Genomic DNA, 15,954 nt, shown 5'->3' on the forward strand with positions numbered 1-15,954 from the left:
ATAGCGGTATATATTTTAAATCCTAGGTGTGAAATAGGAAATATTTTTTAACGTTCCACCGCTAAGGTGTGAAATGAAGTTAGCTCCGTAAACTAAATTATTCATCCCTCCAAAACCGTTTGGCATACAAAGTTGAAATTTTACGAGATGAGTCTTCTTTTATATTCTAGGTGTAAAATACTGTGTACCTCAAAACATTTCTCCCCTATGAGGTTTAGATGGCAGTTGACTCTCAAAAACACAATATCCATTCTTCCAAAACCGTTTCAGGCATGAACATAACTTTTTTTAATAGAGGGTGGTTTTCTGTATCCTAGATGTTAACAAATATTTCAAAACATTCACCCCTTAAAACGTATTCATACCGAGCTCGATAGCTGCAGTCGCTTAAGTGCGGCTAGTATCCAGTATTCGGGAGATAGTGGGTTCGAACCCTGCTTTCGGCAGCCCTGAAAATGGTTTTCCATGGTTTCCCATTTTCACACCAGGCAAATGCTGGGGCTGTACCTTAATTAAGGCCACGGCCGCTTCCATCCCATTCCTAGGCCTTTCCTATCCCATCGTCGCCATAAGACCTATCTGTATTGGTGTGACGTAAAACAAATAGCAAAAAAAAAAAAAACAACCAAAAACTATTCATTCCTTCATTACTGTTCGATGTACAAAATAAAAATTTCACAGGTTGGTCACTTTTATGTCCTAGATATTAAATCAGATATGGGTTAAAACATTCATATTCTTCCGTATGGGGTTCAAGTGAGTGGTAGAGTATAAAATGAATAATCATTCCCCCAAAACCGTTTGACGTACGAACTGAGGGCGTATTTTGCAGGCTCAGCTGACAGTGAACTCTTCAAGATGTAAAACTTTGAATAATAACTTTCATTTTAAAAGCGTAGCCAAAGCGCGGGTATGTTGCTAGTATACATATATAAAAGAAAATATGGAGGCCCAATAATACTACCCTGCAAGACCTCCCCCCCCACCCCCAACCCCATCTTAATCATTACAGGTTCAGATAACACTTCACCTACTCCAATTCTCTGAGTTCTGTTTTCTAGAAATATAGCCAGCCATTGAAATACAAGCAGCCATTCTGTTGGCTAGTCCAATAGCCCTTTATTTTGTCAGTAATCTCCCATGATATACTCTATCAAAAGCCTTGAATAGCTCAATAGCAGTAAAGTCAATTAGACCTCCTGAATTTATAATATCTGCTATATCTACTGGAATCCTACAAGTTGATCTTCACTGGAATAACCTTTCCTAAACCTGAACTGCCTTGTGTCAAGACGGTAATGTTGCAAATGTGTCTAATATAATCAGAAAGAATGATTTCAGAGTTCTTACAAACAACAAATGTCAAGCTGACTGGCCTGTAATTATCCGCTTTATGTTTGTCACCCTTTCTCTTATACACTGGTGCTTCTATCGACTCTCTCCATTCATTTAGTATCGCTCCTTCATGTAAATAGTAATCAAATAAGTATTTCAGATATGGCACTATATCCCAACCCATAGCTTTTTAATATATCGCGAGAAATCTTATCAGTCCCAGCTGCCTTCTAACTTCCAACTTTAGTATCTTTTTGTAAATATATTTATTATCATAGGTATCATAGATAAAATTCATATGGCTGTCAATTGTGTTTGCCATCATGTTATCCTTACCTGACTTTTTGCTAAATTCAGTTTCCTAGTTCCTTTCTCTCCTAACTTCCACAACCATTCATAACTCTATTTGTTTCTAACCCGCACGACCTCCTTAATATCATTATTTCTCTACTATGACATAATGATTCTTTACCATTCCTTACCATTTTCAAAGGTACATAGCTGTCTTCGCCCTCCTCAACAATGTCTTTAAACCCATTCCATAGGTGTATTTTCATTTTTATGTACGATTTTCTACTGATCATAATTCTTTTAAAACTTCCGTATGTCTCCCTTATCATCAATATGGTATTGCCTATTAGTCCTACTTTTACAACCTTCCTTTCCATCGCATTTATCTTTAATTACATCAAAAACAGCTTTGTGATCACATAGACTATCTAACACTTCAGTTTTCTATACAGCTTGTTTGGTTTTATCAGCATCACATCTAGTATATTTTTCCCTCTAGTTTGGTCTGTCACTTTCTGATTCAGCTGTCCTTTCCAGATTAATTTATTTACCTTTTGTTGATCATGGCTTTCTGTCATTCACATTACCTTCCTAATTAACAGTTGGTAAATTGGGATGACCTGCTACAATAGGATTCCTTTCTGTGTTGTTCCGCACATAGCTGATTATCTTATCAAATAATTCTGCATCATTGTCAATGCTACCTATTATTTGAAGTTGCTACTATCTTATTTACCTGGTATTATCCAGATAGATTTACAATCCTACAGAGAAAGAAAATATGCATTAGTTGCACTCCCAAATACACCAACAGTGACTCTGACAATACGGCAATATAAACATTGGTAGTATGTAACAATCTCGCAAGTCACTAAAAGAAATTATCTCATAATGTCAGCATGCAAGATGAAAGATAACTGCAAGACTTCATTGTATGGCTGGCAATGTGGAATGCAACCCAACAGTTAAAAAATAAACAGTATTGACACGCAGGTTCCATGGCTTCATGGGGCATACGCCACACGCTCACGCACCCATCGGCTTGATACAACTGAAACCGGGATTTATCTGACTATACCACAGGCTGCCACTGTTCCAGAGTCCATTGCCGATGTTCGCAGGCCCACACACTTCGTTGAGCCCTGTGTCAAGGTGTCAGCAAAGGAACACGAGTTGGTCTTTAGCTGGTGAAGCCTATGCGGTGCAGTTGCCTCCTTACAGTCCTGGTAGAAATGGATTCCTGACACCCAGCATTCAACTGGGCAGCGATCTGACTCACAGTAGTCCATTGAGAACCCAGTATTGTTCTGCGGAGGTGACGTGAGGTCTGTTCGTTAAACACCTGTGGTCTTCACATGGGGCGGTTTACGCGGGTGGTAACATTCCCTCTGCGATATTGAAGATCCACCCTCAACACTAGTGACCTTGGAAACCCGAATTCGCGTGTAATCTCCGCAGTGCTATGAGCCATGCGCCAATGATCATCCCATGTTCAAAGTCGGTTAACTTGCGACGTGTTGCCATCATCACAATACTGTTGCCTGTGACACAGTGCTCAGCTACACCTCAGCTAGTTGCAATGCTCAGGGGTCATACACGGCACATTTTCTAATGGGACACTCCTTCCTCTGACTTTTGGCCACTCAGTGTATACTAGTACTCTCAGTTTTATAGATTGCAGTTGTTAACTTTCTGAGGTTTTGAGTACATTATTCTGCTCAATATTTTGTTATTTAAAACTCTTTGCTATTCGAGTACTTTCATTTTAAAATGTTTTCCTTTGTTGCTGCTTCACAACTTCTTTTAAACAAATTTATCATCTGAAATAGGAAGGATTAGTTTGTAAGAAAAGTAAGATTTTATTCACCTGAATAACATGTAGTACTGCTGGAGACTAGATTTTCTCTTAGATGTCAGTATCATTTAAGCTTAAGTTAACCACATTCTTAAATTGTAGCATACCGGGTGAGTTGGCCATGTGGTAAGGGGCGTGCAGCTGTGAGCTTGCATCCGGGAGATAGTGGGTTCGAACCCCACTGTCAACAGCCCTGAAGATGGTTTTCCATTTTCACACCTGGCAAAAGTTGGGGCTGTACCTTAGTGAAGGCCACGGTCGATTCGTTCCCATTCCTAGGCCTTTCCTATCCCATAGTCACCATAAGACCTATCTGTGTTGGTGCGACGTAAAGCAAATAAATAATTGTAGCATAATGTTAGTAATGCTAGATGTACTAGGTATATGTTACAGGAGAGGAATGTATGTTTGTTATTGGTCGACAGTTGTGAGAACTAAGTTTAGGATAAACGATGCTTAGATTTAGTGGTTTTAGTTTTGGTTTTTAGTTTCAATTTTGTGTTAGTTTCTTTCCAAGTTGAATAACTGTGAGAGTCTTGTGTCATTAAACATCAGTCCTTTACCAGAAGAGTGTATCACCATACCATGCTAGTGTTGAGACTATACCAATTAAGGCTATGGCTGCTTTGTTCATAATCCTACCCCTGTCCTATCCCATTGTCACCTTTAGTCCTCTAGAGTTGGTGCGATGTAAAACAAGTAGCAAAGAAAAAGATACGATTCTATATAAAATTCTAATATTTCTGATTGCCTTTAAAGTTAATTCTTGTTTTTAGTTCTTTGGTGTTTCTTCCCATTTTATTATATTGTTTCTCTTGGTTTCAGATATTCAAGATGGTTGTTGGCGATGTTGGTATTCACAACATTATGGGAGGGATGGAGAACACCGCCGGTGTGCGATTGCACAATCACCGGCGGAAACTTAAACAGCGGTAAGTTGCTCCATTTCCTACTTTTTGAATGAGCAAGCTGTTATAGAGTATTTATACTGGGGAAGGTATTTTTAAACTTCTTTTTAGGTGCTTTTTATGAGATGCTGGCGTGTAATTTCTCATGTAACTACGAAGTCGATGTAAACAACTTTGACACATACTTTGTGTATTACTACCCATGTATAAATATTGCACTCGTTAACTGTACATCCCTGTGGGGATGTTTGTAAGAAGTCTTCAGAATTAATGAATGTTGGAATGCTGATGGATATTTTGGAACAGTACTTTCATAATTATGCTTAACAGTAGTTTTAAAAGAAAATGAGGTTCATATTATTTTTGGGTTAGGCTCCACAAAAGTAGGCTAAATGTATGTATGTATGTATGTATGTATGTCCAACCTTTATGCCGCGAGATGAATCTTCGTGGCATTTTTTTATGACTGGATGCCCTTCTTGACATCAACCTCATCAGAGGAGTTATTGAGATGAAATGAATGATGTGGCATATGATAGTAGGAAGGGAGGGGGAGAAACTCGGTGCCAGCACATAACCTACTCCTCTCAAATAGCACCTACGGATCTGCTCAAAGCTTAACGTCGCCACTCGATGGCTGAATCTCCAGCAACAGCGTCATATGCCCTCGCTCCACTGTGGAGACGTTTGGAATTGAATCAATGCTTTTGGCACGCAGCCTAGTGATTAGAAATTGTATACCACCACCTTTCCTACCCTGCTGGCCAACATTCTGATGTTGAAATTTTTTTCAACCAATGGAACTCGAACAGGCTAACTATGGTGTCAGACCATACAGCCTGAATGATCATGGCCACTAGGCAGGCTGCTAAATGCATGAATGTACTTTATGTAAAGAGAAATTGCTTTTTAAATTATGGAAGTTATATTACTGAAAAACAATGAATCATGGTAGACACTCACTATTCCTCAGAGATGTAATACTTGTTGGTATTCATGGACAGATCATTGGATTCAAGATGCTCTGTTCCCACCACGGCATAATTTTTTGTCAAATGAATCATCTGAGTTGAGATTTGTTACCACACGTTTGGTATATCGTTGATAAGATTACCTGTTTTGCACATATTCTTTTCTTCAGTATCTACCACATGCAATATGTTAATTCCCAGCACTGAGGAGTAATGATCTCAGTTCCTTCCAGCAATGGAAACTTTCTGGGTAATCTGTTGGCATGTTTGAAATTCTCCTGGTTAGGATGAACACAGTGCATTGTGAATGGTGCAGCTAATTTGCCTAGCTCAGTTTTAACTTTAACCTCGAGTGTGTCATAGGGATTTATGATTGGCATGTGTGACCAGGTTTTGAGAAACAAAAAGCTGGGACATCAGGTACTATACATCTTATTTTCAAACAAGAGCCAGGCAATGAATCTGGAGGCTTTCTTCGATTACAAAACATGATCATTTTAAAGTTCTTACTCTAAACATTCAATATTAAGAATTTAAAAATTACTATGTTAATAGAAGCATAAAACATTTTCTATTGTGCGTGTTAAATTTAATTGCAGTGAAAGAAAGTTGTTCGATGTAGGAGTAAAATTTTCATTTACCATTCCCCAATTTTCATTTTGACACATACTTCCCTATCGGGTTTCTGGCTTGCTAACAGTGCACTTTTTCCTGAAATTATATAATCAAATTCACAATATGTCTAGTGAAATTATATTTGGTGATTATTAAATGATTCAGAGTTTCTGTTGTTAGTTAAGAAGTTTCAGCTGTATACCAATTTTTAATAGTTTTTTAAAAAACAATTTGTTTTACATCGTACCGTAACAGGTGGATCTTATGACGATGATGGGATAGGCCTAGGAGTGGGAAGGAAGCAGCCGCAGCCTTAACTAAGGTACAGCTCCAGCATTTGCGTGGTGTGAAAATGGTAAACCACTGAAAACCATCTTCAGGGCTGCCGACAGTGGGGGCTCGAACCCACTATCTCCCGGATGCAAGCTCACAGCTGCGCGCCCCTAACCTCATGGCCAACTCACCCGGTTTAATAACTTTTAGATCACTCTCGCAGTCCATATATTTGTGGGTGGAAGACACAGACTGAAGTCTACATACTGTATCTACATGTGTTCTTGAATGAAATTAAGCCATCCTCAGATCACTTGGAAGGACTAGGCTTCATTTCCCCATCTGTAAGTTGAAAAATTAAGTAACATTAATTCCATTTCTGAAGAGGCACATGGCCATATAAACTTCATGTTGTTTCTGTATTGTCACTGGAAAGTTTATAAGAGAGTTCAGAGAAGTCCCACCTTACAATATGAACATCAATTTAGTTAAAATCAATTAGTACATGTTTCATCCTTATATCGTGAACATCATCAGCAACTGATGAGGAAATGTAAGAGTTCTGCGAACAGCTAGAACGTGCCACCAACAAAATACCAAACAGAGATGTACTAATAATAGAGGGAGACTTAAATGCTAAGATCAGGGATACTCCTAAGGATAGCCATTTGAAATCTTTGATTGGATCATATGGCTTAGGTGAGGGACATGAACCAGGAGTGCTCTTATTGGAATTCTGTGCTGACAATGATATGACAATCTGCAACACTCTCTTAGCATCATGCAAGGTGACATTATACGAGGATTTTGCCTGGTCAGAAACCAGATTGATTTCTTACTAGTCAGACGATGTTGGAGATCTTCTGTCCTAGTTTCAAAGAGTTTTCCCGAAGCAGATTGTGGTAGCGACCACAGTATGTTATAATGTGTAACTTTCATTTCCGTGTTGACGTTTGACTTATGTGATTCCAAGAGCATCAAAACTAGTCTTCACTTAATAAAGGTATAAATGATACACAGTATATAAAGTGTTGAATGGTGGAACATCTCTCGACTTATTTCTATCACATAATATGTTAGTTATGAAAATGCGTGTTAAACTCAAGAGTAAGAAGCAGGTAGAACTTCCAAATGGCAAACCCCTTCAAGAGTTTGGAGAACGAATAAGACGAAAACTCCAGGAATTTCATTTAGATGAGATTGAGTCAGTATCCCATACTAGGGATAAAATAAAAGAAATGGTTTACTCATCCACCATATCCACCATAGAGTTTGCAAAGTTGTTGCCACCTGCAAAACAACCTTGGTTATTGCACACCACACTGCAGCTCATTGAAGCGAGAACTTTAAAGAAAAATGGTATCCAAACTGCTCTATAAGGGCGAAAGTGTAAGGTCCTGTGTCAGGAGATACGGCAAAATTGCAGGAGAGATTGGTCACAGTTTCTAAATAATGTGTGTGATGATACAGATCAAACATCAAAACTCCAACCAAGTCTCTAGCATTACTTGGAAGTTTAAAACCTGCACTTGGGTGGGAGACGATGAAAATCACTTCGTTATTGGAGACTAGAAAGCTGCTATTGACAGGTGAAAACAATATTGTGAAAAGTTATATTCATACAGTTATAAATACGCCGTAAGTGGAAGAGCAATAGAGTACCTTGAAATGGAACCTGCAATTCTGCACAAGGAAATTGAGAATGACATTAAACATCTAAAGAACAAGAAAGCCTTTTGTTACTGATAATATCACAGGAGAGATGATTAAAGAGATGGGGAAGGATGGCATAAATGTTTTTCATTCATTGTGTAATAGAATGTGGAGTTCATTCGTTGTGTAATATTCGTATTTATTCATGAACATAACAGGCGTTCAGCCCCAAATACATGTTCACAATAAAATAATCCAGCCTAAGCCACTACGTTCACAACAATAAATAAAATAATCATAACACATAAGAAAATAATAATAACTTAAACAATTAACTAATAAAAATAATAAAGCCCTACAAACCAACTGGCCTACGGTTGATTCCCTCGAGGAACCGTTAGCCTTATCACATAATTTAATATAAAAATATACAATACCACTTTTCTTAACCCAATTCCTCATTGCTGGTCCCATACTACCCTACACAGAAAGGGAAAAGAAAAATCATACAATCAAATCTCAACACTGGTCTCCCTCCACACTTACCTCAAATACCACTTTTCTTTCAACACATTAATACCACTCATGTTGCAACTTATCCTTATTTACTCATGCTTGATCTCATTTAAAACCCAAGCCATGCTCAGCATTACATTTGCTATCACAACCATCACTCATTACGTGTCCTTGGGCATTCAGCACATATGTCATCTTCATTGTTCTCTAGCTTACTCTCTGTCCAAACCATAACAACCAACATTCCGCAATTGCATTCCAATCCACCATACACTACATTTACCAACCCGCATTTACTCTTACCAACTCCACCTACTGTACCGAAAAGGTATAGAAAAATAATACAACACACGCCACCAAACCAAAATTTACAAAATGACACCACTTAATACAATCACCTCTCCAACTCCAAAAATTTCAGCAATAAATAAAACCATCTCAATACCAAACCATCTTCGCCTACAAAAACCAAACACTCATATACCAACACTTCTCCCACACCACATTTCGTTTCAATAGATAATAAAATCACCTCTACAACTCCAAACATTCATCAATACACTACCATTTAATACCAACACATTACCTCTCAATCTCCCAAATTCAGTAATCAATGATCCGATTACATCAACTTACTAATACCAAACACAAATACAATAATACCACTTCCCAAATCTAAAATAATTCAGCAATAAATAAACCATCTACATACAGACTCCCGGATTCAGATACCACCTCTTACCCACAATTTCCATTTCAGATCCACCTCATATACCTTCCACAATACACCACCAAATCAAAATTTACAAAATCTAAGATTTACAAAATAACACCTCTTCTCACCACATTTCAACCATAGTCCTCAATAACTGCGACCATTTTATACCACCACTTCTCCAACACCTCATTTCAGCAATATGACACATCATAACTTAATCATAACACATAATCATATCTAGATACCAAGCCATCTTCACCTTAAAATATCAAACACTCATATACCATCTCTTCACCAACACCACATTTCAACCTCCACCATCCAAAACTCTGCTCCCTCTCAACACTCACTTATTTAGCATTAAATAAACATCATACCAAACACAAAAGCTATTACAACTACCATTCTATACCAACACCTCGCTTCATATACCACCTCTCAATCTCATACCACACACAAATACTATTGCCTCCACATATTTACCAAATAACACCTCTACTCAACACTACATTCTTACATCTAACAATCTGTATCTTCACTACTCACTAAACTATTGTTTTTTGCTTCGAGTGACTACACCCCTCTCATTTCTACCTGCACCCCACATGTCAGTCCGATTTCTATACCTTCCTGCTTCTCTACCACCTCTCTTAGCCGCCAGTTCATCACTATCTTCACTCTGTTGTGTACCTTTGCCTCCAACTTCAGCTCTTATCATCTCCGTAAATTTTCTGCCCTTGCCTCTTTCCCAACTCAGATTGAGACACCCCACGGTTGCCTCTGACGTCACTTTTTTACCCTGCCCTACCCTTACTTCACTGCTTTCACTCCCCTTTCTTCTTCACTTCTTATGGTCACCTTTTCACTTGTCATCTCTTCCTGAACTTGGGCTTCTTCACTGTTTATGATCACATTTTCACTTGGCACCTCTCCCTGACCCTCTGCACACTGCACACTGTTACTGATATCTCGCCTCACTTCCCCACCTTTCGTTGCACTACTCACTTTTTCTTCGTCTTCTTTTATCCTTCTGTCCAAGTCAATTAATCTATTTACAGACCAGATTTTCTTCCAATTTCTGCCTGCTACCACTAGTTCTTGCCCTTTAATAGTTGCTCTCAACCCTTGATTTATTGCACGAATCTTGTGTTTTCTGAGTATTTTCTCGTTCCTAATCGCCTCCCATCCCACGTCTCTCTTGATCCATATTTTCTCTCTCTGCACATTACTCGCATTTCTTATCACAGCATCAGCCATCAACGTAGAAAACAGTTATAGTTTGTTAGGCCTGTTGCCCCTAATTTTTCCCACCCTCTGCACATCGTCTATATCTACTTCACTAAAATTAAGTTTCAATTTCCCCTGTATTAAGTCCACTACTTTATAAGTTGTAAGTACTTTGTCTTCTCTCAACTCCTCAGTCACACCATATATAAATAAGCACTTCTTTCTTTGATATAAAGTATTGGCTTCCACTTCTACTTTCAGCTTCAAGTTCTCCTCTTCTAATCGTCCTATTTTTTCCCTTAATGTTACAACTTCTTCGGTGTTATGTCTCACTTGGGCTGTTATATCTTCCGTTTTTCTTCTTAACCATACCTCCATTTTTCCAAACTCCCTGGTTTGTTCTTTAATCATATTTTGAATTTGCTCAAAAGGGCCAACTTCTTCCACCACCTCTTTTACGGCTCTTTTGAATGCGTCCATATTTTCCCTTTCCTCATTTCTACTAGAGGTCGGGCCTGGGTTCAGCTCGACCCCCCTCCAATGCATAGCAAAATTATAATCACCGCCGCTGATAGCAATAATTCACCTTTTCTCTCCAAATCCATTTTACACCCTCCTAATTTCATTTCTTCTTTCTTCATTTTTCCCTGCCATCTTCCTACCGTCGCCCTGTACTGCTCTACACTAATCATTGTTGGCACACTTCTCCACAACCTTCCTGCACTCGGCACTTTCACCCACACCTCCCACTCCCGGGACCCTCCACTCAATGCGACCTCACTCGTCCGTGGCTTAGGCAAGACTGTGACGTTGTGTAATAGAATATGGAGTAATGGAGAATGGCCGAAGATTGGACAACATCAGTCTGCATTCCGCTACACAATAAAGGCTGAGTCAGAAACTGCTCTAACTATTGTACTATTGCACTGATACCACATTCCTGTAAAATCCTCTTATACATCTTAAATCAGCACCTAAAACCTTACATACCACCTCAGATATCCAAGGAAAAAGCCGGCTTTGTCTCGGGAAAGGATCACGTGAGCAGATTCTAAACCTGAGGCAAATGGTAGAAAATGCTCAAGGGTTTTGTGTCACTGTCTTCATCTACTTCCTTGACTACAAAAGGGCCTTCAACTGCATTGATTTGAAAAAGTTGTGGCACGTGCTAGATGAATTTGATCTTCCGCCTCACGTTATATCATTGATGAAAGGGCTGTATGACTGCAACACTGCAGCCATAAAGGTAGATGTTGAGATCTCAGAATACTTCACTTTGTCCTGTGGCATCAGACAAGGCTGCATCTTGGCCCCTCAACTTTACAATGTCTACGGCGAGTGTATAATAAGGAAGACACTTGATGATTAGATGGGAGGCATTTCAATTGGTGGGATAAAAATTAACAACTTGCAGTTTGCTAATGACACCTCCCTGCTTGCCTGCAGTGAGGAAGAACTTTCAGATATGTTAAGATGATTGAAGAATGTGTGTCTTGAATGTGGGCTGGAGCTCAAGAGCTCAACTTTAGTATGTCCAAACTCATTCGTGAGCAGCACAGGTCGAGCTCACAGACCGCGTGAAAGAGTTGGATGTAGTGCACAACTTCATATACCTTGGGTCAACTATCAGCGATACGGGACGTTCCGTGAAAGAGATAAGGACAAGGCTTTTTGTAGGATGAGTAGCTATGATGAAATTTACTAAGGTCTGTGAGAATCTGTGAATTACTGATAATACAAAGATCTGTCTTGGCTGTAAGACCTGGACTTTAAAGACCTTGGACAGAAAACGCATCAATGCATTTGACATGCGGTGCTGGCGTAGAATTCTGTGTGTGCCTTGAACTGCAAGAACCAATGTCTTGATTCTTCTGGAGCTGAAGATGTTTCTTCTTGCATCAAGGAAAGAATACCACAGTTCATTGGACACATTGCGAGATGATCTGGAGAAAATCTAGAGAAGTTAATCTAGGGAAGGAAGGTTGAGGGAAAGGACTGCAACCAGATGGATAGGACAAGTGAAGACTATCACCGGTTTATCTTTCAAATGTGCCCTGAGGGATGGTGAAGCTACAGTAGAGATGTAACCAACAAAGCCAGTGGGGTTATGGCACTCAGAAATGAGTAAACCGATTTATGATGATGATGATGATGATCCACTTCCCCAAGAGCTTTTCTGCCCTGTGCAGAGATGGCTTTGTTTTACTTCTTTTCCTTGTTTTTTGGAAAGAAATACGCATTTCATCAAAATACACACCTCAAAAAATGTTTTGCACCACTTGGACTTCTGGGTTTTTCAGTTGCTGATGACCCCAGGTGATGTATGGGATGCAGATACACTCTTTATGTCGAACATAACATGATTGATGTAAAGAAAAAGCAATGGCAGGTGCAATGCATCTGCCTATCGAACATGGGAATCTGATTCTGCCTCTCATTGTGGTGTTATTCCACCCCGTGTAGTGAAGCATGATCGGACACATCGTGGCAAGCTGTCCTCAAGGCAGTTGAGGCCATCCAGGTCGATCCTGTCCCACACTTCAACAGCAGCCTTCTGGAGGTCGGCCAGAGTGAGAGGTGCAAATTGCTTCTTTTCTGTACCTTCTGATTAAATTTTGCCAAATTGTTCTCTCACCAGTATGATCTGTATCTTCATTCATGAGTGTAGCCTTTCTACCCCTCTCATGTTCAGCATTATTCTGTAATACTGCAGTATATTTCTTTCAAGTTGTTATCTATACTGTATTTCACTTATGAACATGCCATGCACTATAAACAAGATCTTAAAAATAAAGTGGGTTTCTATATTTGAGGTAAGCAGATTCCTTCTAAAGGTACTTATTGATGTTTTCGAACAAAATCCCCATTTTAAAACTCTTTACTATTAACTTTTACCACAGGGCATATGTAACTCAACTAACACAATTCTCTATATGAAACTTTTGATCTCTGAAGTGCTTTAACTACTCTGCATTTTGTATCATCCTTACTTTTGACATTATTGGTTATTCTTCTACACAGATAACAGTATTCATCTACTACCATTAAGACTTCATTTCCAAATCTGATCTTTCCTGTATCACCTGACTTCATTCTATCGCATTCCTTTACTTTCAATTTTATTTATTTTCAACTTACATTCAGTTTCCAAAACTTTGACTTCTATGCATACTCAGATAACTTACGAATATGATCAGCAGATTTTAGAGTATTGAAGTGTGAAATATTTTTCAATTTTCTCTTTTATTTCCTGTACTGTTTATTCTGTGCACAAATTAAAACTGAGAATGGACCAACTGCAAATCTATGTCACTTCTTGGTTGTTTTTCTCATTCAGATCCCTTGATTTTTATCACTTCATTTTGATTTTTGTGTAAAAAAATAAAATAATCAAATAATGAATTAAATCAGTTAATCCATTCCCTAATTTCTCTTCTTATAAATGAATATTTGCCCAAATTTGTCCTCTTGAATTCCAACTTTACCTTCGCATTATGGTCTGTACCACGTTTCCAAGCTCTGCTGAAGCTTATTACTCTATTAATGTCATTACATACCATCTCTCCAAGATAGTGTGGTACGTCCCATTTAGTCGAGCAGCTTGTCTCCTTACTCCCAAGTCTGTCCATCCGAAAGTTTGCCAAGTCATTAGCCTTTAGCTTTATAGCACAGAGTCTACCAGATTCATAATTTGTTCTAGCAACACCTGTGGAGATCGCTGCACCCAAGGCGACAGCTGCTCATGTGAGTAACGCTACAAAGAGTAAAAGCTCGAAGGTTGGCAAAACCCAGCCTTTGAACACAAATAAGCCTTTGCCAGCTAATAAAATAAGGCGGCACAGCAGGGGGGCATTGTCTTCCTCTGCCAAGGGGTCAACAAAAGCTGCGCCCAAGCCGTCAGAGGCATCGTCAACTGGCACTAAGAATCTACCTGCTGGAAAACCTGTGTGTTTCCCTCGCAGGAGAACTCTCACCACCGAAAAGCATCTAAGAATCGCTCGGTGTTCATGATCTCATCTGGGAACGAGGTGATGGACATCGAGCAGTCAATCTCCATCCTGTGATGGAGATGTTAGTATGTAGGTTAGTAAGCATCATGCGGCTTGTAACGTGAAACTTTAAAAAAAAGCTACACTATGGCACTATTATAGTGGAATTGTAACAGTTATGACAGGCATTTTTTTGAGCGGCCCAAGCTAATCGGTCAGTATGCGGCAAGTATTGTCTGTACTCAAAAAACAAATTTCAGACCAGGTCATTATATGGTGTTGAGATGGGATTATACTATATGCTAACTGAACTTCCAGTGGTGTTGGTATTTTCACTCATTCTGATAACTACAAACAAAGTGGTTCCACTAAGAACTTAGCTGGAGGCAGTAGCTGTACATGTTTTGGTGCCTGTCATAACTACAGTTTGCAGTGTTTATTTCCCACCAGGCCAGCCTCTGAATATCGATGATGTAATTGACCTTATAGATCAGCTCCCACCTCCTTTCCTCTTATTGGGTGATTTTAATGCACATCACCCATTATGGGACTCTGAAAAGCCTTGCTCTAGAGGAATGGAGTTGGAGAAGTTGATAGCAAAGCTGAATATATGCATTTTTAATACAGGGGAACCTGTTGCAATGTAAGGCTGTACATCCTGCCTCCCATGTTGTGCTATAACTGCCAAAGGTTCGTACACATCGTACAGCATATGAAACTTTCTTTCTGCATTGATGTTAGTCCTTGCAGCTGTGCGCTCGTTCCCCTGCTTTGGTGGGATGTACATGATATTTTTTTAAAAGGCCACACTATGGCACTCTTACAGTGAAATTGTAATGGTTATGACAGGCATCTTACTGAGCAGTGCCAGCTAATTGGTCAGTAAGCGGTGAGTATGGTCTGTATTCATAAAACTAATCTCAGACCAGATCATCATATAGTCTGGAGAAATTTTAGACTGTACTCGAAAGAATGGGATTATGCTAACAGAGCTTCCAGAGGTGTTGGTATTTTCACTCATTCGCCTACAGCAAAGTGGTTCCACTAAGATCGTAGGTGGCCTACTGTGGCCAGCTTGGTAATATTTAAAGAACTCTGTGCAAAGGCACGAGTTCTTATTCAACAGAGTAAGAAAGCTTCATGGGAAAGATATGTGTCATCCATGACAAGGACCATCCTTTGCACCAGGAATTTCCATTGCAGGCAATATCGTCACTGATTCACCTACGGTTGCTAATCATTTAGTAAAACATCCGTGATATGTCTTGTTTTGGGAATTGCCATCCTGATTTTTTTGCTCTGAAGTAGCAGGCAGAATGCCATCATTTAAGTTTGGCCACTCACATTTCAGAGGATTATAATGTGCCCTCTACAGAGTGAAAAATTTACAATGCTTTGACGCTTTGCAAGGACATGGCTCTTAGACCGGATAATGTCCAAAACCAGATGTTGAAGTACCTCAGCGTGAATACGCTGTTATCCCTTCGTGGGGTGTTCAACTGAATCTGGTTAGAAGGCTAGCATCTGTCTCAGTGGCAAGAGTGGATAGTAATACCTCTTCTCAAGCTTGAATCATATTTGTCTGTCTGTCTGCTGAAAATGT

The 15,954-nt window shown here is 39.3% G+C and overlaps 1 protein-coding gene across 1 annotated transcript in view; it reads left to right on the forward strand.

Annotated features, from left to right (window-relative positions):
- The window catches only part of Nuak (Nuak family kinase 1), a 585,653-nt gene that overhangs the window by 249,043 nt on the left and 320,656 nt on the right, over positions 1-15,954 (forward strand). The window contains exon 2 of the mRNA XM_067140970.2: positions 4,307-4,413. Coding sequence (XP_066997071.2) covers positions 4,316-4,413 — 98 coding nt within the window. The 5' untranslated portion in view covers positions 4,307-4,315. The remainder of the gene's footprint in view (positions 1-4,306; positions 4,414-15,954) is intronic.

The sequence above is a fragment of the Anabrus simplex genome, chromosome 2 (assembly GCF_040414725.1).
Source record: "Anabrus simplex isolate iqAnaSimp1 chromosome 2, ASM4041472v1, whole genome shotgun sequence".
NCBI classification, from domain to species: Eukaryota; Metazoa; Arthropoda; class Insecta; order Orthoptera; family Tettigoniidae; genus Anabrus; species Anabrus simplex.